General features: G+C 38.2%; 1 protein-coding gene across 2 annotated transcripts in view; it reads left to right on the top strand.

The window, feature by feature from the left end:
* DNAJC17 (DnaJ heat shock protein family (Hsp40) member C17) overlaps positions 1 to 24,723 on the top strand; it is a 968,483-nt gene that overhangs the window by 115,810 nt on the left and 827,950 nt on the right. For both annotated transcript variants that reach the window (XM_044074193.1, XR_006365217.1), the window contains exon 5: positions 3,295 to 3,377. In XM_044074193.1, coding sequence (XP_043930128.1) covers positions 3,295 to 3,377 — 83 coding nt within the window. The remainder of the gene's footprint in view (positions 1 to 3,294; positions 3,378 to 24,723) is intronic.

Below are 24,723 nucleotides of genomic sequence, written 5' to 3'. Positions count from 1 at the left end.
ACATTATAACTCTTATTACTAGACTTGGCCTTTGGGGGACATTCAGATTATGATCATAATACTGCAGTTATTCCTTCATTATCCCCCACACACTTTTTTTTCTGTTTGGATTTACTTTGGAAGATGAAACCTCTTCTTCCAAGCAGTAAGAGTCAGGCTGCAACATAAACAGGAATGAACATGTGTCCATCAACGGGATATGTACACATACGCCAGTGGACATTTTAGACTACCTGTAATTTTAGCTAACCATATATATTTAAGTATTTCATTTTCATTTAAAATCAATCATATTTATATTTATAGCAATATGTTACTGTACCTTGAGCTGTGTATATGAGATAATTTTAGTTATAATGGTGTTTGTAATACTAAACTTTTTAGTGTACAGTTGGAGTGTTTCTGTCAGGGACTTCACTGTAAATTTGTACGTTCCCCATTTGGCTAGTTTGGTAAGCAAAATACTAACTCGTCACACGCAAAGTAGGTATGCCCTCACTATCACTGTGGAATTCTTACTCCTATTATTTCTTATCCAGCAAGGATCAAGGTTTTAGACCATAAACATGGCACTCCTTTTCATTGTGCAAGTCTTCAATTCATTAAGGCCTAAAAGAGTTATTTTATAATATATTTTAAATGGGATAGCACTAGCTACCTGGTGGTATAAATCTAGGCTCTAGATGATTGTCACTATTGAAGTGACACCTTGACCACATGCCCAAAAAATGGGAAAAGGGGATTTTGAATAGATGGATTTTTTTTGTATATTTCAGAGTATAGCACCATGTTTCCTGACTTAAAAAAGAATAAGAAATCGGAAGATCATATTTAAAGTGGACTCCAGTTATTTAAAGCTGACAGCAGATTGTATTATGAAAATTTTTGCAAGAAAAGGTTATAACTTCAGAATGGTGTACTATCCTATATGTGTGAACATTCTTTTCATTTATGAAAACACATTTTATTTACTTTATTATTTGCTGATTTAATGAGGGAGTCAGTCTAATGAACCTTTTCATCTGTGACTCAGTCCAGAGGCTAAAACTGAATTACAGTAAATGAGCAATTTGCATTGGAAAACAGATGAATATAAATAAAACTAAAAAAGTGGAAGTATTTTAAATTAACAGTATAGTAGAGTACTAAAGCAGTGTTTAAGTATCCTGGAAGGAAGCTGTATAATGCCTTGCAGGATGACAACTGCAAACATCGCCCTGTTGTATTCAGTGTTTGTATATGGTGAGCTTTACACACTAGATTTCAAAACTGCTGCTTCACTAATGCTTTCTGCAGACACATTCTTAAAGGCAGCTGTGATGGTGAAGTGAAACCATAACTGTGACCCCAAAGGTTGTTGCTAAAGTCCTCCATATAAGGGTAAATTTGGACTCCTTGAGTTGTCAAAAAGGTGAGCACCTAGTACTGGCACTTTAACACTTTTATAGCTCTTGATGGGCTGAATGAGAGCAAGGTAAACCTGACACTGTGTGTCATCCATCGTGAATCTCCTGAATTTTCTTTGGTCTTTGTGAATAGAGATATGCATATAGATGTCCATTAGTTCCACAGTGACTTGAACACTCTCAGTAACAACACAGGAAGGCTTTATAATGTGAACATATTGAATTTGTTTAGCCTTAATTGGTTCAGCATGGACAAATTCAGAATTCTGCAAGTTTTCTTACCATTAACAAATTATGTTGATGTATGTATCTTCCTTGTCTACATATTAGTGGACTGAGATTGCTGATGCCCCCTTTTCCACTCCTTATCATAATCAAAATAAGCTACCTCAAACAATTTTAGGAATAATACATTGCATGCTAATGGTTATGGTGTGTGTAGAAGGACTGAAGCTTCTTTTCTATGTAACTAATTGAAATCATTAGACCTGTAAGGAAAGTATATCATGTTGAAGTTTTAACTGCTTTTTATGGTTATCCATTCTCCAAAAATGATTATAGGACCATTGAACCTTCTGACTGTGATAGCAATTACCATGCCATCATATGTTCAAAACTTCTTGGTTTTGCAAGAAAGGTACTATTGAAGTGTGTGATATAGTAGCCTGGAGGATTAAGTCAAAAAGGCCTATTAAAAGGTCAGGATAACTTCTCGGGTTAAGGACAACCATAAGGCCTTCCTCAGCTACATCTGAAACCTTAAAGGTAACACATAGTAGTGTGCTGAATTGGTGGTAAATGACACCACCTTCACTGAACAAAGAGACATAATGAGTATGCTGGCTGTCAAATTCAGCTCAGTATTTACCTCCACTCCCCATGCTATCCCTTGTGAAATTCCTTCTGTCTTATCACCCCAGCAATCTGCAGGGAGCAGGCTTTGGTGGTACTTGCCAAGATCAAAAACACTACCTCAGTGGGTCATAATAGTGTTTCAGGTTGCTTCCTAAATAGCTTAAAACATGACCTTTCAGGACCCACTGAGGCAATTTTCAACTACAGCCTCAAAACAGGTTACACACCAAGTGAATGGAGGACTGCAAAGATCATACCTTTTCATAAAGGTGTTCTACCAACTAACCCCTGAAACTTCAGACCCATCAGTCTGACAAATAATTCCATGGCTTTGCATAATAGATTTATCATGAAAATAAGCAAGGACATTGGCAACCTACAGACACTGGACCCATCTTAGTTTGGCTTTGTTAGGGGAAGATCTTGCCTACTTAACCTGGTAGATTTCTTTGAGAGGTTGTCCAAGGCAGTGGATAAATGGAAGATGGTGCATACTACCGACCTTGACTTGGCTAAGGCATTTGATAGATCCCCACTCAGGTATTGACAAACTCCCTGAACTGGGCATAAATCCCTACGTAATTCAGTGGACTGCCAGTTGGCTCACAGGACCCAAGAAGTCAGAATTGGTGAGACCACTTCCACCAAGAGACTGATCTGAATTGGACTGCTTGTCTGGTACCTAACTGTGAACCTATTGGTATGTCTAAGCAGGATGTTATTCCCTTAAAAAGTACTATAACAGAACTTGTTCATAGGTAGGCAAGTGACTGGTTACAAACCTTTCTCGTTACCTGCTTACAGGAGAGTCCCTTTTTAAGGTGCACTTTTGGCAACAGTTCATGTCATAGTCTCCAAAGAGTTTTTTGCCATTTGAAGTGGAAGGTATCATGGAAAGTCCCCACATAAAATACTTGAAGCATGTATATAGTATGAGTTTTATCTTTATCATAACATTAATTGTATTTAGTCTTACAAACTCTTCTCCACCTGTACCCACCTCAGCACCTGAAATTGTAGTTTTTCTTTGTAGATTTGGAAGCACGAGAAAGGGAAGCAGAACTGAGGAGTAATGAAGAAGAGGAACTGAAAATTAAGATGACCTTGGAGGAACAAGTGAGTTTCTATTTACAACATTTTTGCTTAATTTTGTCCTGTCTGTCTGGATCAGTATGATTATCAGCACATTGCTGTCATATAGGGTCACTGGAATTATTGCAGCTCCACCAAATTATCTGTTGAAAAAGTATTATGTGTTGATTTCTTTGATTGTTCATGTGAAAATAATCTGGTCAGAATGCACATCGGTCATTAACTACAGAGGGAATCTCCTTTTCACCTCATATGTAGCAGGATTGGAGTTAAGTGGGAATAATGCATACCCTTGCATGGCGGGGCTTTGAAGGTCCCCAGAAACAATTTCATAACTGTTTTAGTTTTGATTTGGACACTTTTATTTGAAATGGTATTCTGAAGTGTTATTCTTTGCCTAGTTGACGTAAACTGAAGAATAAACTCGAGACAGTATTTCATTTCTGCTTTTGTTTTTTGTTCTGAGTTATTGCTGCCATCCTCCCTCCTACCTGCTTTCTTACTCAAATATTATGAGCAATATTCTTTATAGCTTTCAGGCATAGAACTTTGTTTTCAGAAAAATAGTGCATGTGAACACACTTTTGTTAAAAAAATATTTTATTTTTACTATAAATGACTGCAGAAACTTAGTTTTAAACTTCTGTAGAATGCAGAACTTTATTTGAGCCTCATTATACTGCTGTGCTAGCAGGATATAATTACCCCATTGCTTGGTTATGAGGTAATTGGATTTAACTGTAATGTATACAGGATTGTAAAGCAATTTATTAATTGCTAGTCTAATACATTTTTAACCAAACTATTAATTTATCAGGTTGAAAATTGGGGAATTGGGGAATCGAATTATCTCTTAACTGAAAAATGAAGTAATCACATTCTGTTAGCACTTTAATAATAATGCAAGACAGCCAGAGGTGAATCATCTAAACCTCCATGTTTAGTGGAAATTTTTAAAATTAACTATTTTTGTTTATACTTGAAGAATTTTAATTTTTCAACTAAAGAACATTAACTAACATGAAGATGCATATGCACACATGGTCTTTTTTTGCCAGTTTGACTCTGTTATTGTGGGAGTAAGTTGGAGCCTGCCCAAATGCATGAGAAAGAAGAGGTATGAGATAGCACTGAAAGTAGAGCGACAAATAAAAAAAAAAGCCAGCTGCTCTTGCAGTTGTTTAAGGCTGTTTGCAGATCAAAAGATCATTGTGTGAGGTGCAAGCTAGCCTGGGAACCAAGCCCATAGTACTATGTTTGTTATAGGGTAAAAGTCAGGGGTGGCCCGTGCTATTGGACTGCTGGACTGCAGCCCCCTCAACTTCAAACTAACAAAATAAAAAAAATAAAAAGAAAAAAATATTTTAAAATTTCGCGGACTTCGCACTAGTCCAGACTGCTGCTGAGACAGTCTGGAGCATGCGCAGATTGTCTCAGCAGCAGTCCTGATTGAGACACGTGAACAGGAGCACTCCCACAAGTCTATGCAGTTTTAAACTGCATAGACTGCCTGGGAACTCGCTGGGGAAACGCATTGGGGTCGGACTGCAAGGTCGGCAGTCAGGAGAAGGATCTCGGGTCTGGATTGGAGCTTGCTGCAGGGGAAGATCTCGCGACGGGCAAGGTCAGATTTGCGCGGGTTTTCAGCTGCACTCGTTGGGGTTTTGTGGACAGGGACCTGGATTTATGGATTTAATGGTGGTTTTGCAGACAGGGATTTACTACAAGTGTGTGTGTGTGTGTGTGTGTGTGTGTGTGTGTGTGTGTGTGTGTGTGTGTGTGTATAAATGCTCCTGTTGCAATATACTGGTGGTTAGGCTCGTGGTGGTGTGGTAGGGAATACCTCAGGCTTGAACCCTGTACCTTGTATGCAGGTGTTAAAGACCTGAATTCCCTACCCACCACCATTTGTAAAATAAATTGCAGATTTTTGCCTCATAGTTGATCTGATCTGTTCCTCATAATATCTGTGGTTTATAAATGTTGCAATGCTTGATATTTGATGGTGCAGTGGTAGCATTGTTGCCTCACAGCTGCAGGTTCTCAGGTTTGCTTCTTGGCTGGGGTGCCTTCTTTGTGTGTGGGGGGGGGGTCTGTTTCTTCTCCCTGTGTTTGTGTGGGTTTGCTTTTGTGTCCTCCCATGTTACAAAGACATGTCTGCATTATTTCTTCCTGGGCCTCTGCTGAGAATTGTTTTTTTTTGTTCCAAGTCGGACTGTCCTGATTAACAAATGTTAAATAAAATTGACAGGCATTTGAATTTCAGACTTCAGGTTTCTGAATGTTTAGTTCCTTACATATTTGATGGTGCAGTGGCAGTATTGTTGCCTCACAGCTATAGGTTTTCTGGTTTGATTCTTGGCTGGGGTGCCTTCTGTGTGGAGTCTGCATCTTATCCCTGTGTTTGTGTGGATTTGCTCTGGTGTCCTGCCATTTTACAAAGACATGTGTCTACAGTATTTCTCCCTGGGCCTCTGCTGAAAATTGTTTTTGTTCCATCAGAAGTAAAATTGACAGGCATTTGAATTTCAGACTTCATATTCTTCAGGAAATACATAGTGAAACAACGTTTTATTCTAGCAATAAATATATAATAACACAACCTTTTATTATAGCTATTTTGTAAGTTTATAAGATGGCTATTTGAAATTTGTCCTTATTTTTGGGACTGTAATACCCTGTTAGTGGCTTTGTCCAGGTTTTTTGTGCTAAGGTTGACAGCTATGGCAAGAACTGAATTCACTGAATATGTTTGAGGGCTGTATTCCCTCATTGCTGGGTTTGTCCAGGTGTTTTGTGCTAAGGGGTTGACAGCTATGGTGAGAACTGAATTGATTAAATGATAGCCATTTAAGTTTCAGTCTTCCTCACTTTCACAAAGCAGCTGATTTGGCGTATTGATATGTTGCTCTTGACTGTTTTGCACAGGGACCTTGGCAGTAAAATGTACGGTGGTAACACAGCATTTTTCTTTCACAAAGCAGGTGATTTGGCATAGTGGTATGTTGTTCTGACTCTTTTGCACAGGGACCTTGGCAGTAAAATGTATGGTGGTAACACAGCATTTTATTCTAGCAGCTTTCCAACATTATACAAGCAATGTTTAATGTGTCCCTGGTTTTTGCCCTTTTGACCCACCCCAATAAATTTGGCTTTTTCCAGACTTCTTGTGCTGCGAAGTTGAGATGCAGTTGAGTATTGAGTAGATTTTACAAGGAGCTGAGAGCTGCAGGGGAAGAGAAGTTTAGTGCTGATTATTCTAAGTCAGCTCACATTGCTAATAGCACAAAAGGTTGTGTACTTGCTTTTGATGCAGAAGGTTGTTGGTTCTACTCCCATAAGGGGTGAATGCTGCCGGACTGAAAATTAAGATACTAACTATGAGCCTGTTATCAGTTTTCCATCCATTTCCTATTGCAATATTACTAGTTTATTTTTAATGTAATTTAGGCAATTTATTCCTCAGGGGCATCAGACACTTTATTTTTCGATGAAACCATGAAATATAAAGGTGATTGCTAGCACCAACCTCTTCATTACAGATTTATTTAACGTGGAATTATTTAGATGACTTTTTTACTACTTCAGAGATTGTGCATATTTACTGATAATGGTGGACTGTAGAATTGTGCATATTTACTGATAATAGTGGACTGTAGAAGTTTGAGTAGACTTTTATGATGGAAATGTTCTGAATTGGACAGTTTTGTTTCATTGTTTACTGGAAAAATGTTCAAAGCAATAGGAAGGTGCATCAAAGAGCACATATATGTTTCATATGCAAGGGGCCTATGATTTGAAAACAGCCCAGAATTAATTTTTATCTGCCACTGGTAAAATGTATTTTCTTTGAATGTGGGTTTTAATGCTGTTTCAATTAATGTGAGTTTCAAGGGCAGAGAAGGTTTAATGCCAAGTTTGTTTAGCAGATGTCTTAGTGTTTGTGCTGTAAAATGCAAAATAAAACTTTCAAATGAAGTTCAAATCATCATAGAAGTAAATCAGTATGCATATTAGTGTTTATGGTAAATGGAGTGAAATAGCAAAGTAATGGATCATTGGAATGGCTGCAGGGAGGCTCCATTTGACCATGGTTTTGTGAGGGGGAATAGCGGCAAACTTAGACAGCCCCAGCTGAACTATACCTCCCAACTGTCCAGATTTTCAAAGAATGAATAGATTTTTTTGCTTCTTATTTTTGGTTTGTTCCTCATAAAATTTGTGGTTTTCTGGCAAATCATTTAGGAATTAAGTCACTAAATAATGACACACTAGTTTCAGACTTCATAACCTTCAGAAAAATGCATGCTAAAGTAAGACCTGTTCTATCAACTGTCCCAGTTTATAGAAGAGCAATTTTAGTACTGTTTATATGTTCCCCCAATATATTTGGCCTTGTCCAGATTTATGTCCCAGTTTATACAAGAGCAATTTTTAGTACTGTTTATATGTTCCCCCAATATATTTGGCCTTGTCCAGATTTATTGCATTAACAGGTTGAGAGGTACATGCAAATAAATTGCTTTATAGAATTAGGCATAGCCAAACCTCTGAACTGTGCCTGATTTTGACTCAAAATGTTGCTCTTCCCCTAATGATCCCTCCGCAAAATATCAATTTTGGAAGAAAACATGGAGGGTTTATAATTAAGAAATAACTGTAATAATCAGATTACTTTTATTTCAGAAATGCATGTAGATTATTTTATTTTGTCAGCTGCTCAAGTTAGCAGTACTAATATTAAAGTGTCCCTTCTTTGACAGGTTCCCAACTGTATTGTGTTGCTATTTTATATTTTTACATCACATGTTTGGTCCATTTTTCATAAAATTGTGTTTTTTTTGGCAAATTAGTGACAAATAATTAAAGACTGAAGTTAGAAAATAATGACAGACATTTGAGTTTCAGATTTCATACCATTCATAAAATTCATACTAATGCAAGACATCTATTAGCTTTCTAAGTTTATAAGAGCAATATTTTAAAAATTGTCCTTATTTTTGGGCCTTTGTCCCATTTCTTTGTATGGCTTTGTCCAGATTTCTTGCTCTGAGGTTGAGATGTATGACAAATGTGTCAGGGCCATCACAAGTCAGCCAGAGACATTTCAAACTGTGACATACTTGTTGCACCTCACTCCCCCATGTAGTGACTCTGGATGTGTCGAAGCAAGGCAAGGAGTAGTTGTGCACTGTAAATGTGCAGAGAATCCCACCCATCCAGGGTAGACACAAGTACTAGAGTGGCTTTTCATCTGTCCTTGATTTTTACAGAATGGTCTGGTTTCTGTCATATTTTTTGTACTGTTGATTTATGCTTATTATTCAAAGTGCCTGTTGCTCTGTGTTTAAGTAGCAATACTTTAATGACCATCAGGTAAGCTTGGCTGAGATTGCAAGATGCAAGTAAGCTTTAATAAGCATACTGTTAAAGAATTGCCAACATTGAAAGCCTTTCTGTTGCCATGTAGAGAATACTTAACTAGATAATGTATAAGCCTTGGGTATTGAAATGCATATGCCAGTATTTGTAATAAAGGACAGAATTACATTATTTTAAGAGTCTCATTACACTTGGAGACTTCCAGTCATCTCTGCAGGCTTTACCCGTAAACCGAATGCCGTTCGCGTGGTCCATAACCTGTACAGTAATCCTTTTAAGCAATATATCTTGAGCTTATTTCTTATTTGCTTTTCATTTTTTACTTTGATCATGTTTTCCCCATGAAACAAGTAGATGTCAGGCAGCAGGACTTTTTTTTGGATAGGGAACATTTTTACAAGTGGGGGCATCAGATATTTCTACTTTCAGCATGTTGCTTGTTACTTTAATAAAGCTGAATATAAATTATAATTAGTACTGCAGTGCAAGAAGTGGTTTGAGTTGAGTGTTGCTTGTTTTTCTTGTACTTGATTTTGACTGGCATTCCATTAATGTATTTAAAAAAAAGTAATTTATTTTTTCATGCCTCAACCTTTTTTGTTTCCATCTAGATATTAAGCTGTCATGCAGCCAATGCATTGAAATATTTTTATTCTTCTACACTTCATTTTGTCTTGATTGGACTCTCATGACGACTGTTTGGCACCCAGTGCAGTATATTTAGTTTTTGTGGTTTGCTACTATAGGTGTGTGTGTGTGTGTGTGTGTGTGTGTGTGTGTGTGTGTGTGTGTGTGTGTGTGTGTGTGTGTGGTAGGGAATACCTCAGGCTTGAACTCTGTACCTTGTATGCAGGTGTTAAAGACCTGAATTCCCTACCCACCACCATTTGTAAAACAAAAACTGCAGATTTTTTCCTCATATTTGATCTGATCTGTTCTCATAATATCTGTGGTTTGTAAATGTTGCAATGCTTGATATTTGATGGTGCAGTGGTAGCATTGTTGCCTCACAGCTGCAGGTTCTCGGGTTTGCTTCTTGGCTGGGGTGCCTTCTTTGTGGGGTCTTTATCTTCACCCTATGTTTGTGTGGGTTTGCTTTTGTGTCCTCCCATGTTACAAAGACATGTCTGTATTATTTCTTCCTGGGCCCCTGCTGAAATTTTTTTTTTGTTCCAAGTCAATCTGTCCTGATTAACAAATGTTAAATAAAATTGACATTTGAATTTCAAACTTCAGGTTTCAAGCATTTGAATTTCAGACTTCAGGTTTCTGAATGTTTAAGTCCTTGCATATTTGATGGTGCAGTGGTAGTATTGTTGCCTCACAGCTATAGGTTTTCTGGTTTGATTCTTGGCTGGGGTGCCTTCTGTGTGGAGTCTGCATCTCCTCCCTGTGTTTGTGTGGATTTGCTCTGGTGCCCTGTCATTTTACAAAGACGTGTCTGCAGTATTTCTCCCTGGGTCTCTGCTGAAAATTGTTTTTATTCTGTCAGCAGTAAAATTGACAGGCATTTGAATTTCAGACTTCATGTTCTTCAGAAAATACATAGTAACACAACCGTAACACAACCTTTTATTCTAGCAATTTTCTAAGTTTATAAGATGAATATTTGAAATTTGTCCCTATTTTTGGGACTGTATTCCCCCATTATTGGCTTCGTCCAGGTTTTTTGTGCTAAGGTTGACAGCTATGGCAAGAGCTGAATTCACTGAATGTTTGAGGGCTGTATTCCCTCATTACTGGGTTTGTCCAGGTGTTTTGTAGTAAGAGGTTGACAGCTATGGTGAGAACTGAATTCACTAAATGATAGCCATTTAAGTTTCAGTCTTCCTCTTTTACAAAGCAGCTGATTTGGCGTAGTGGTATGTTGCTCTGACTGTTTTGCACTGGGAGCTTGGCAGTAAAATGTATGGTTCTAGCAACTTTCCAAGATTATACAAGCAATGTTTGTGTCCCTGGTTTTTGACCCCCCCCCCCCAATACATTTTGGCTTTTTCCAGTTTTCTTGTGCTGCGAAGTTGAGTATTGAGTAGATTTTACAAGGAGCTGAGAGCTGCAGGGGAACAGAAGTTTAGTGTTGCTTAAGTGAAGTTGGTTTGCCTTGTTAATAGCACAACAGGTTGTGTACTTGCCTTTGATGCAGAAGGCTGTGGGTTCTACTCCCACAAGGGGTGGATGCTGCCATACTGAGAATGGTCTCCTTGGTGAAGATACTAACTATTTGTCCGTTATCAGTTTGCCATCCATTTCCTCTTGCAATATTACTAGCTTATCATTTTTTAATGTAGTATAGGCAATTTATTCCTGAGGGGCAACAGACACTTTATTTTTCGATGAAACCATGAAATATAAAGGTGTTTGCTAGCAGCAACCTCTTCATTAGTTACAGATTTCTTTAATGTGGAATTATTTAGATGACTTTTACTTCTTCAGAGATAGTGCATATTTACTGATAATGGTGGACTGTAGAATTGTGCATATTTACTGATAATGGTGGACTGTAGAATTGTGCATATTTACTGATAATGGTGGACTGTAGAATTGTGCATATTTACTGGTAATGGTGGACTGTAGAATTGTGCATATTTACTGATAATGGTGGACTGTAGAATTGTGCATATTTACTGATAATGGTGGACTGTGGAAGTCTGAGTAGACTTTTATGATAAAAGTTCTGAACTGGGCAGTTTTGTCATTATGGGTGCATGCACTTTGTTTCATTGCTTACTGGAAAAATGTTCAAAACAAATTTAAAACGCCCTCTAACAACTGTAATATATTGTACAAGGAATATAATTTAGTACAATGACGAAGGTGTATCAAAGAGCACATGTATGTTTCATATGCAAGGGGCCTATGATTTGAAAACAGCCCAAAATTAATCTTTATCTGCCACTGGCAAAATGTATTTTCTTTGAATGTGGGTTTCAATGCTGTTTCAATGAATGTGCGTTTCAAGGGCAGAGAAGTTTTAATGCTAAGTTTTCATTGTGAGACTGCATTGCTTTGTTTAGTAGATGACTTAGTGTTTGTGCTGTAAAATACAAAATAAAACTTTCAAATGAAGTCCAACTCATCATAGAAGTAAAGCAGTATGCACATTAGTGTTTATGGTAAATGGAGTGAAATAGCCAAGTAATGGTTCATTGGAATGGCTGCAGAGGCTCCATTCAACCATGATTTTGTCAGGGGGGAAGGGCAGCAAACTCAGACAGGCCCAGCTGAACTATACCTCCCAACTGTCCAGATTTTCAAAGAATGAATAGACTTTTGCTTCTTATTTTTGGTTTGTTCTTCATAACATTTGTAGTTTTCTGGCAAATCATTTAGAAATTAAGTCACTAAATAATGATACACTGAGTTTCAGACTTCATAACCTTCAGAAAAATGCATGCTAAAGTAAGAACTGTTATTCTATCAACTGTCTCAATTTATACAAGAGCAATTTTTCGTACTGTTTATATGTTCCCCTAATATATTTGGCCTTGTTCAGATTTACTGCAGTAACAGGTTGAGAGGTACATGCAAATAAATTGCTTTATAGAATTAGGCATAGCCAACCTCTCAACTGTCCCCGATTTTGGCTCAAAATGTTGCTCTTCCCCCTAATAATCCCTCCGCAAAATAGCAATTTTGGAAGAAAACATGGAGGGTTTACAATTAAGAAATAACTGTAATAATCAACGTTATAGATTACTTGAAATGCATGTAGATTCATTTATTTTGTCAGCTGCTCAAGTTGGCAGTACTAATATTAAAGTGTCCCTTCTTTGACAGGTTCCCAGCTGTATTGTGTGGCTATTTTATATTTTTGCATCACATTTGGTCCATTTTTCATAAAATTGTGTTTTTGGCAAATTAGTGACAAATCACTAAAGACTGAAGTTAGAAAATAATGACAGACATTTGAGTTTCAGATTTTATACCCTTCAGAAAAGTCATACTAATGCAAGACCTATTCTATTATCTTTCTAAGTTTATTAGAGCAATATTTAAAAATTGTCCTTATTTTTGGGCATTTGTCCCACTTCTGTGTATGGCTTTGTCCAGATTTCTTGCTCTGAGGTTGAGAGGTATGACAAATGTGTCAGGGCCATCACAGTCAGCCAGAGACATTTCAAATTGTGACATACTTGTTGCACCCCACTCCACCATGTAGTGACTCTGGATGTGTCCAAGCAAGGCAAGGAGTAGTTATGCAGTGTAAATGTGCAGTGTGCCCCCCCCCCCCCATCCAAGGGAGACACAAGTACTACAGTGGCTTTTCATCTGTCCTTGATTTTGCAGAAAGGTCTGTTTTCTGTCATATTTTTGTACTGTTGATTTATGCTTATTACTCAAAGTGCCTGTTGCTCTGTGTTTAAGTAACAATGCTTTAATGACCATAAGGTAAGCTTGTCTGAGATCGTAAGATGCAAGTAAGCTTTAATAAGCATACTGTTAAAGAATTGCCAGCATTGAAAGCCTTTCTGTTGTTGCCATGCAGAGAATACTTGACTAGATAATGTATAAGCCTTGGGTATTAAAGGACAGGATTCCATTATTTTAAAAAGCTCATTACACTTGTTGGAGACTTCCAGTCATCTCTACAGACTTTACCCGTAAACTAAACAGAATGCCAATCATGTGTGGTCCATAACCTGTACATTAATCCTTTAAGCAATGTATCTTGAGCTTGTTTCTTGTTTGCTTTTCATTTTTTACTTACATGTTTTCCCCATGAATCAAGTAGATAGTTGTCAGGCAGCAGGTCTTTTTTGGATAAGAAACATTTTTACAAGTGGGGGCATCACAGAGATTTCTTCTTTCAGCATGTTACTTGGTACTTTAATAAAGCTGAATATAAATTATAATTAGAACTGTAGTGCAAGGAGAAGTGGTTTGAGATGAGTGCTTCTGGTTTTTCTTGTACTTGATTTTGACTGGCATTTCAGTAATGTATTTAAAAAGTAATTTATTTTTTCATGCCTCACAACCTTTTGTTTCCATCTAGATATTAAGTAAGCTGTCATGCAGCCAATGCATTGAAATATTTGTATTCTTCTACACTTATTTTTGTCTTGATTGGACTCTCATAATGATGGTTTGCCACCCAGGGCAGCGTATATAATTAAAGTTGTTTTTTGTGGTTTTGAGCATAGCTCCTCCTCTTTCTAGTTGGCCACACCCCTTCCCCTTGACCCCACCCATTCAGCTGTCTCCTGCAGCTCCCCCTTTGATTTGAAGTCACCAGCCGCCACTGGTAAAAGTATTTGCAGATTTACATGAGACCAGATCCCTTGGAGGTGAATGAAGTAGGCTGCACCATATTAAGCTGCTATGTGTTTGGGACCAGAATCCATGGAAAGGTGGATACAGCTCTCTGTAGAGAATGCAAAATGTCAACTAGAACCACAAAGGTAGGTTGTATTAACCCATAAATGAACAGTTTTTTTACAAATAAGTGCTCTACTGAAATAACTGAAAGTAGAAGGAAAATTAAAATGAAAGTAAAAAGATTTTACTGCAGCTTTGAGAGTAAAGTAGCAGAAAGTCAGCATTTAACCACATAGATGAGATAGGCATTTTAAGCCCTCCTCCAGGACCCTGCTTTAGCCTGCATTTTTCAGGGTCAGGGAGGTAAACTGATTAATGTAAGATATGTATAATAGCGTCTGGAGGAAAGTGGACGGTAGCAAGTTAGTGAGATGTTGCAGCTGTGGGCTAGCATTGTGATCCCAAAGAGATGTGGAAAGGGACAAGTTGTACAGAAGAGAGTGGGAGGTTAGAGTAAACAGGAGGCTAATGTGGAAAGTCAGAAAAAATGGAAATATTAAGGAAGGAAAAAGCATAGGTAAAACAACAGGGTTAGGAGGATTTGGCCACTTCTAGAGGAAGTCTAAGGGCATGACATTTGAGAGCTGGTACTGGTAGTAGTCTGTGAGAGACGGGATAGGTTGGAGGGGAAAAGGGACTAGGAACGGAGAAGTGAAGCACTGACGGAACAAAGCGGTACAGAGGAAGAAAGGAGCCAGTGGAAAGGGAGAGTCAGCTGTAGAAGGACATAAAGACAGGGTGAGGAAGAAAGGTGTGGAGTTTGTGTAGGTTGGGATTAAAACATTGGTTATGGAGGATTCTAATAGGAGTGAGATTGATGACCCAAGGACATGCTCAGGGAGCAACAGAAACCATTTATAAAGATGGATGAGGCCAAAAAAAAAATGAGAATATAATTGATCAAAGACATGAACAAGATGGACAAATAGATAACCAAGAAGAAGCAAGAATGGAAAACTCTCCTCTGATGGTACCATTTAGCAATATTAAATTAATGAATGAATTTTCAATAAAAATAATTAATTTTATATGAGTCCCACTGTGTCATTGTATTAACATGTTCTGCATATCTTAATGACAGAGGAAATGGTAAAAAAAGTGTAAAGGAGGTAGTTTTGGAGGGAGAAACCGAGAGTGAGCTTGATTAATGCATTGTGACCCTTTCTGGAAAAGGTAATGGTGATCAAAAAGCAGTGATAAGACCCTAAGTACTTTGAGGAACACAGGCTCTGTAAAAGAGGTATTAAAAGTCTTAGATCCAGTCCACAAATCTAAATTTCATTTAAAGGAACCAACATTAAAAATGGTACAGACTGAGACAGGCCAATCATTCCATAAAACTGGTAAGGACTGTATAATGAAATTTTGTCTTAATTTAATTATGTTCATACTAACTTTATAATTTAGACCATTAAACAATGAGGACCTATTTATATCTTGCAGTTCAAAATTCAACAACATTCTAAGTTCCTCATTTCTGAAAACCTTATAAGCCAAAAGCATGTTACCTCTGTATTGTCTGTAATGCAGAGAAAATAACTGTAGTATTTTAAGTCCATCAGTAGAACTTAATGTCATATAAACCATGAATTTTCTTTGTACTCTCTCTCTATTTTAACTAAATCTTTTGAATAAATACAGAAAAAGTTGTTATGATTCAAATTGGGTCTAATAAATGTTTTATACAAGTTTTCTGGTTCGATTCTCAGCTGGAGTACCTTCTGTGTGAAGTCTGCATGTCCTCCCCACGGTTGAGTGAACGTTAAAGACGTGTACGTAGGTGCGTATGTATGTGGGTGTTCCTTCTTTGAAGGTTGAGCACCGGGCTGGCAACTTGACACCGTAAAAATCCACTGCCAATCATTAGCGGACGGCTAATCCACTGTGGCGACCCCTAACTGAGAAAAGCCGAAAGACATTATAAATTAATCGTAATATTTGTGTCTAATTGAAGATATCCAATTGAGCTAGCAACAATTTTTGAAAAATCTGGATATTGTTATTAACAAGTGAATTAATTTCAGATTACTGTACCAAGATCTTATACTGAGAGATCTCTTCCAGAGTTCTGTCTTGTAAGACTATATTCTGCTTTATTTTGTGTTTAGCAAAATACCTTTCCTTACATTTACTAATACTGAATGTAATACTTACATCAGAAGCCAAGAGTGCCCACAGGCAGGTGCACCCCCCTGGATTTTGACTTGAAAAAAAAAATTGAACCTGTGAATACATGTTTATCCCCCATTCATATCTCTCAACAGTCCTGCATTGACTTGAAAAAAAAAATTGAACCTATGAATACATGCTTATCCCCCATTCATATCTCTCAACAGTCCTGCATTTAGCAGAAAAATTCCAATTTAGACTGAAATAATTGTATTCCACGAAATTCTCAGTGGTCCATTTAAGTTACTATTCTTTTAAGGTTGACCTATTTCAGCCAGCAGCATCCTTTCCTTCTCAAAGAAAACATTATTTGAGCCTTGAGTGGTGACTTGTTTGTATAGAGGGTAGTGGGACTGAGACTGCAAGCAAGGGTCGGTTGATTTCTCAGTATCCTCTCCTCGCTTCTGAAGCTGATATGCACCTGCTAGGTAGGAAAGTAACAAACTGACATCAACTGTGGGTGTTTGGGGAGGTGCATTTCTGTCTACCTAATCAGGAAATCATATGTTTCATCCTTGATTTGCAACTTTAATGTATTACCAGAAGTTGCTGCAGTTATCACCACAAATGCAGGGCTTGTTATGGTGCTTTATTCCTTGACAATAATTGAGAACACTAGTGTTTTGCATGATTGTTAAAGTGCTACCTCTTTAGTGCACATGCTGCTTCCTTAACGTTTTAAATAATGGCTGCCAGAAAGATAATTTAAGTTAGCCATTCGAATGTTATATTTTCTTGTCAGAAGACTCATTTATGATGTTGCTTGGTGTTAACTTAACACTGTATAAAATGACAGTTTAAGCAGGAATCCCTTTGTAAAGTTTGTTGAATCCTCCATCAGTCCATCCATCCTCAACCCATTTTTGCACATGGGGTCGAGGTGTTACTTCAGCAGCGACAATACCTAGCACCAACGTTTGTTGGATGGGTTAGGCTAATCTATAACCAGAATGGCTAGGTTATTTCAAGCACTAAAAAGCATATTGGCTAGGTATAAAATGGCCTGCAAGGACCACTAACCTACTACAAACCAGTGAACCAATAAACCACCAATCTTTATACTCATGGTACACTATATCCTGCTCAAGGATAACTAAATTGGGTTTCACATTCTTCAGTAATGCATATAGCTGTTTAATGTCAGTTCAGTGAAGAGGGGGTTGGGAATACCATCAGCAAAGTAACTCTGAGAAAGTGTAATTGTCAACAGTGTGCACAAGAATCAGGCATTAGTAAAAATAGGCACATATCATCATACCAACAGTTGATAATTATGTATTATCCCTAATCAGAGTAACTGGGATCATACCATAGATAATTTGAGGAATATTTAAATAGTTTATCTGTATTAAGAATAAGTTTTCCTGAGTAAATGTGAAAAAAGCCTGAGACACTCTCCGGGATTTCTATACATATACGAGTGCTCACTAACCACAAAGGCATTCTAGTATATGCTTCTTACAACAGCAAGTCTACTATAAGAGTAATAGTGTGACTACTATACCTAGCGTGGATTTGTGATGCTGTAGTGTCCTGCATGGTGTCATTGTTACTTATTTCAAACATGTCAAGCCGGTTATCTAATGTAAATTATTTTTGTTCATTGATGATAGGTGGCAAAAGAGGAGGATATTTGACTCTGTAGAGTCCACAAGGATAAGATAATAATGTATGATACACATATTATAGCATAAGCTTAAAGGTGTGAATATAGATCCTGCCCTTTCGTATTCCTTATTGGAGGGAAAGACCATCACGCCTATCAGCTGTCCAGATTTTCACAGAATGTCCATATTTTTGTCTCATATTTTTGGTCTGGCCTCATAAAATTTGTGGTTTTCAGGCAAATCACTAAGGAATGAAGTCACTAAATAATGACACACATTTGAATTTCAGACTTTATATACTTCACAAAATGTACTGTAACACTTAACAAGTCTATCAACTTTCTAGGTTTATAACAGCAATATTAAAAATCTGTCCCAATTATTGGTCCTCTGTCCCCCCATTATTTTAGGCTTTGTCCACATTTCTTGTCCTAAGAGGTTTGATACGGACCTTGAAAGAGAGTAACTTGTTTATATCCATAAAAGAGGACACATGACAGTTCATCTATGAGCTATTTACAGTGTCCGTCCAGTTTTATCTTCTCCATGCATTAATACTTACAAAAAAAAAAAAAAAACAGCGTAGGAACACAAAGTGATTTACTGGCTTACAGTGCCTTCAAAAGTTGGCAAAACATTTTCTTGCTCTCACAGAGACAATGGGCAGAAACAAAGTTTTAGCTTCTGCTGCTGATTTTCAAGGGTAGACATGGTCAGTTAGTTATCCTTAGCATGAGGCTATCTTAAAGCTAGGGGGGAGTTGTGTGGGGTGATAAATGCTGCTAAGATAGGGTCTCATGCTAGGAAAACACTTAAAATGTAATGGCAGTGCTCTGTTCAGAAGAGTTTGGATAAATAACATATATTTGATATTAAACATGGAAACAATAAACATTATCAAAAGCCACGTGATCGAAGCCCATTTGATTTTGAAGAACAGACTCAATATGCAAAAATCAACACTAATTTCTCTATGGGAGACAAGGGCTTCATATAACCTCTGCAATTGTATATGCACTCCCTCCATCCCGTAAGTAATGTAACAGTTCAATATTACAGTTCTGTTGAGATCTTATTTCATAACACTATAAAGCCACAGAGACACCATCAGTTTCTGTACTACCATGTGGAATACAGCATGATTTCTTGGTTATCCAGACATAAACACATAAATAATACCCTAGAGTTCTGGAGTCTGGGTTTGCACCCCTCTGCAAAAAATCCTGCAGGCACCCATGTCAGAAGGCCAGTAACTAATTTTCCTTAAATATTTGTTGAAGTCCTCTTAATTCATAATTCTTACCATTAGATATAACAAAATCAATTTTACAATTGTCTGTGTATTTGTTTACAAAGGTGGCCTAGCAACAGACCCGGAGAATTAAAGACCTGTAAGCTTGACCAGCCTCATCTGTAAGACCATGGAACATATTTATTGTGAACCTCATAAATAAAGACATAAGTGACCTCCAAACCCTGGATCCTACCCAATTTGGGTTTGTGAACTACCTGCTAAATCTGGTGGATTTTTTTGAAAGTGTGACCAAAGCCTTTGATGAGGGCAGATCTGTGCACCCAGCATACCTCTACTTGGAAAGGTTTTCAACACAATCCCACATTCACACATTACCGACAAACTTAGCAAACTGAATGTAAACCCCTTTGTTGTAAGATAGGTTGCCAACTGGCTCACAAACCAGACACAGACTATCAAAGTGGGTGACTCCACATCAACCAGCAGACCTCTTACCAGCGGGGTGCCACAGAGGTCAGTGCTGGGCCCCCTACTGCATGGTATATACTGCTCAGAAGTTCAGGTCAAAACTAAAGGGTTGTAGCTGTCCAAGTTTGCAGGCGACTGCAAACTAGGTACAATCATTGAATTCCCAATTGATGTCAGTATACACCAAGAGGGTCTCACACAGACCAATGACTTGGTGTATTATTCATGTTCTCAAACTGAATGCAAAGAAATGCATCATCATTCCGTTTGGCACAAACAGTGTCCATTCACACTGTCAGGTCAACAGCAATACCTCAAGTACCCATGAAGTTTTAAGGGACCTGGGATCACAGACAATGACCTTAACTTCAACCACCATGTGTCTACCATTGTAAGGAAAGCTTTCCATGTAGCTCACGTAATTAGTAAAGGCATCGGCTCGAGAGCAAAAGCAGTTATAACCCCCCCATGCTTGGCAATTATCTGGTCCATAATTGAATATAACACCCCATTTGGTATGTACTGTACTAAGCACCTGCAGCAATTAGGGAGACTTCAGAAGGTTCTGATAAAAAAGATCAAGGGCCTCCGGCATGTGCCTTACTCGGACTGACTAAAGTCCCTGTCACTATACTCCGTATCGTATAGACTTCTTAGGGGAGACTTATGCCTGGCCTACAGAGCAACCCAAGACCCAAACCTAATGAACTTACTGCATATCCGTAAATCAAATGGATCTAGGGCTACCCATTCCAGACATTTAAATATGGCCTGCAACTTAACTCTGTCCCTCCAGCATGTCCTATTTATCTGCCATATCTTTGGAACAGACTGCCAATTTGTGTGCAACAGAGCACCTCTATGACACTGTTCAGGAGAAACCTAAACTAGTGGATGGGGCACCGTAAATTCTTTCTGGTGATAGCACCCACAATCCTCCTGGACATGGGCATTCATCACTAAATGCAATCTAGGGTAAGGCTAGTACTTCTACTGTATTACATTGGGTTGAAGTGGCTAGGCTTAAAATGACCTCTGGGTCGATAGCTTAGTAATCTCCTATGATCTAACCAAAAGGACTTGTTCATTGGTGTTGTAGAGAAAAAAAAAACTATTTAAATAAAACTGGACTGAACACAGAACCCCAAGCGGCACCTCTCTGAACTTTCATGTCAGAAGAAGTTTGCCCCTTTAGTACTACACTTTCAGTTCTGTCAGCCAATTAATTATTCATTTAATAATAAAAAGATTATAATCCAGTTCACATAACACTTTGCATAATGATAAATGTGATAAATAATTAAAAGCCTTTGTTAAATCCAGAAAAAAAAAATCTCAAGAAAAGCCAGCATCAATAGTTAGGGTCACTTATTCGTAAAATTCAACTAGGTTAGTCAGTATCAATCTACTCCATAAAAACCCACATTGATGAATATCCACAACGTTAGGACAATTGTCGTCATTATTTATCGGGTCTATATTAAATCAGGTCTATATTAGATCATCAAATGCTTAGAAAAGCGAATGGTGATTAATCGACCCTATGTAAGTGAAAGCTTACAATTTCGAACTGCCAGAACAGCAATTTTTTTCCCTAGGGAAAAAATCACTGTTCCAACAAAAAAAAAAATAAAATACTTGAAACATTAAATTAATAAAAATTCAAAAGAATGCGTCTTCGGTCTTCTAATAGGGAACTGATTTATCAAATCTGTAATACATCTCTCAAAGCATTTACAAGTTATAGAGGTAAAATAAACTAGCCTGTAATTGTTTACTTCTGACAGATTACCCTTCTTTATTATTGGTGTGATATTTGATGCTTTCCATAAACTTGACACTGTACTATTCTGCTGGCATTTATTAAAAATGGTAAATACTATGGGTGATAAAATACTTTCTGAATATGTAATCAAAATAACTAGTATGTTATCAGGGTCCTTTGTTAAAGTATTTATGATGCTCTTAAAACAATTTACATATCATTGCCCGAGTTATTTCTGGAGAATTATAGCATAGATTCAGATTTTTTTTTAATAAAGCTTCACTAATGTCCATATTTCCATAAACTGAAAAACTTTAAAAAGATGCGGAAGAGCTCCAGATGAAATAAAAACATGCACCTGTCAACTGCCCCAAAAAGGACAAGAGTATGGCAAGAAATAAAAAGGTTTCCCCTTAACATTTGTAAAACTCGAGAAAGTGTCTGCTCAATAAGAACATTTAAATATCACAGCATAATTGGTAAATACTGCTGCCCAGTCAAAGCAGATAGGAAATGATTAACATCAAAGGTATTGGAAATACGCTAGAAGGGATATTTTGTTTGACTTTAGATAGTGATTGAAATTATTAGTTGGATATGGTAGATGTTTGGAAGTATGAAGCTGTTGATTTTGGATTTTTTTGCATGAAAAATAGGGAGCTTCGTACTGAGTAGGATTACTGTCACAACAACACATCTTCAGCAGGGCAGAACTGACCTGTCTCATGACAGTCTAATCCCAGCTCACGTTTCCTGTTAATGAGTGCAATCTAATGCTTGGTGAATTCTGCTTTGCAATGATAAGAACCACCGACACTGAAAAATCAAAAAATAACATCACTATGAATGCTTGGCCGCCACAGGCTAGTTATCCCTGTGGTAACTTTTCTGACCCCTCCTGCTTAAAACTCAGATAGCCAGAAGGATCATGAGGCACCACTTTCATGGTCTGTATTTATACTGAAAATCAAGATCAAGCGACCTTTTGCCTTTCTCCACAAGAGATTTCTGTCATCCTTGAGCTCACCTTAGGACAACTGCATTACTCTTTGACAGGTATACTACACCCAGTCAAACCTCCCACATGACACTGTCCCTCTAGTGAGTTTCACCCAGACATCTGGGCACAGAAGTGAGAGCCCCAGTGGGGTTCGCCCCAGCTCGCCTCATTGGGTAAGTGAAAAAACAATAAGTAGGTTAGTAAGGCAGAAGGCACATGAGGTACATAGGTGCTTGATAAGGTAGTTGAGATATATGGGCTTTTAGATTATGTTGCTTAGCAGCTGTTTACACTGGAAAGGTATGTTTGAAGGAAAGAAAGCTTGGATTGAATGGAGTACCAGAAAACAAAGAAGGGGAGGAATTCTTGGACTTTGTCAGAACAATGGTGGCACTCTGTTCTGGTTTTGCAAACAAATTACTAGAAATCAAGAGAAACCTACCAGTTGCTGTTGAGTGGAAGTGTGTTAAACAAAGAATAGCACTAGCTCAGTTTGTGATGTGGTTTCAGAGGAAAAAGTTTTTGTGGCTATTGTGGAAGCCAACAAAAATTATGTACTTTAACAAAACAAGTAGTTCTAATAGACTGTGATTTTTCTGATGTTATATTCCAGAAGAAATTACAATTTACAGATGTAATCAAGGAGTGTAGAAGATGGAAAATTAAGTACAAGTTGATTTTTTTGTAGTTCTGAAAGTGTTATGCTGGTGTTTACTAGTGTGACATTCCTGATGGCTAATGTGGGGAGAAACTCACTCAATAGACTGAAAATGATGTTGCAGAAGAAGTGGAACAGCATAGGTTCATAGGTGTGTACTAGGCTAATGGCCCTGGAGCCTTTACAACCTTAGCCCATAGGATTACCCTGGCATCATGTCACCCAACCTTAGTTCCCAGTGGCTCTGTCGAGTAGAGCTACTGGAGTGATCCCTGGGGAGAATTTTCTATTTCCCATCCACTCTTCAAGATCCCTCTTGAAGAGGGCCAGTGAGGCGCTCTGCTTGACATGTATGGGAAGTCTGTTCCATAGAATGGGCAGTGTCTGGTTTATGAACCTGTCGCTCCAGCTTGTTCTGTTGATTGTGGTAATGAAGTTGAGCTCTCTGGAGCGTGTAGTGCAGAGGGATTGGGATTTCTTTAGATGTAGCATTTCTAACAGAGCTGGGTCAGACATGGCTTTGTAAGTCAAGCAGAGATCGCCACTAAGTAGGCTCTATGAGACAGAGAACACTTGGAGTTTTTTTAGTCTGTCCACATAGAACAAGTGTTTAAGGCCTAGGATCCTCTTTGTGAGGTACTTATGCGGCCTCTCCAGTTTTTGCAGGTGTGTATTGAGGTACATGCCAAATGGGGCATTGTACTCTATGATTAATGAGGAAAGAGTAGAGGGAGACAATGACCTCTTTCTTTCTGGATGCAAAACCCTTAGTAATGAGATGTGCCACATAGAAGGACTTTCTGACCATAGTGGTAGTGTGGTAGTCAAAAGAGAGGTTGCTGTCCTGTCCACCTGTGTTCCCAGAGCTCTTATGACTGCTTCTGTGTTCAGTGGACTACCATCGATGTGGTAATTCATGGTAACCGAGTTTTTTCCAAAGGGGATGACACATTTTTTGGCACTGAATTTAAGGCCATGGATGTTCTTTGTGTTTCACTGTTGCAGTCATTACATTTGGGTTATCTGCTTGCAGTAGCCCTCAGTCGGCCTGATTAACAAAGTCTTGGGTCCTGTGTCGGTTGTTGTCCCTTTTTCCATGACGTCAGGTCATCAGGGGTATAAAGCATGCAGCCGATGCCATTACATCCATCTTTCTTGCCGTGTGGTGCCCGAAGCAGAAGCAGTTCGCAAGTGCCGATCGGCCGACTCCTGAAATTTTCATTTTCGAGTTTCAGAACCGAAGTCTTCAACTAAAGCGAAGTACCATGTTGGGGAAACTTTTTCTTGCTCCTTTCCGATGTCAGTAAAAGTTAATAATTGCATTACTTGTGGAAAGCAAATACCTCACAAAGATTTTCATTCGTACTATATTCCTTGCCGAAGCCCTGACCACGATGTACCTTGCTGTCAGTTTTGTGCTTTATTTAATCAGCACACTATCCATCGTCAGTATATTTTCGCCTCTAAATATTTTGATTCTGGGTTTAATTATCCAGAAATGTCGTTGGTTAGCCATCTGACTACCGGGATTCGGAAAAAATGCAAAGATAAAGACAGAGATAGGCCGCCGAGGTCCAAAGCTGCCAACGACGCTTCTCCTAAGCCAGTCACCAGTTCGCCAGTACTCAGTGAGGTGCTTTCGCAGCCCCTGATACCCGCTACTTCTGACTTGCAGGCCTCTACTGAGACCCATTCGGAGTCCAGTATGCCGCAAGATGCTTCAACTGTAGAACCTGTGGATGCCTCTACC

This window comes from Protopterus annectens, chromosome 6.part0 (genome assembly GCF_019279795.1).
Source record: "Protopterus annectens isolate FY-2018-M chromosome 6.part0, PAN1.0, whole genome shotgun sequence".
Lineage (NCBI taxonomy): Eukaryota > Metazoa > Chordata > Ceratodontiformes > Protopteridae > Protopterus > Protopterus annectens.
The sequence above is the reverse complement of the archived record's forward strand: the minus strand, read 5'-3'. Positions and strand labels throughout refer to the sequence as shown.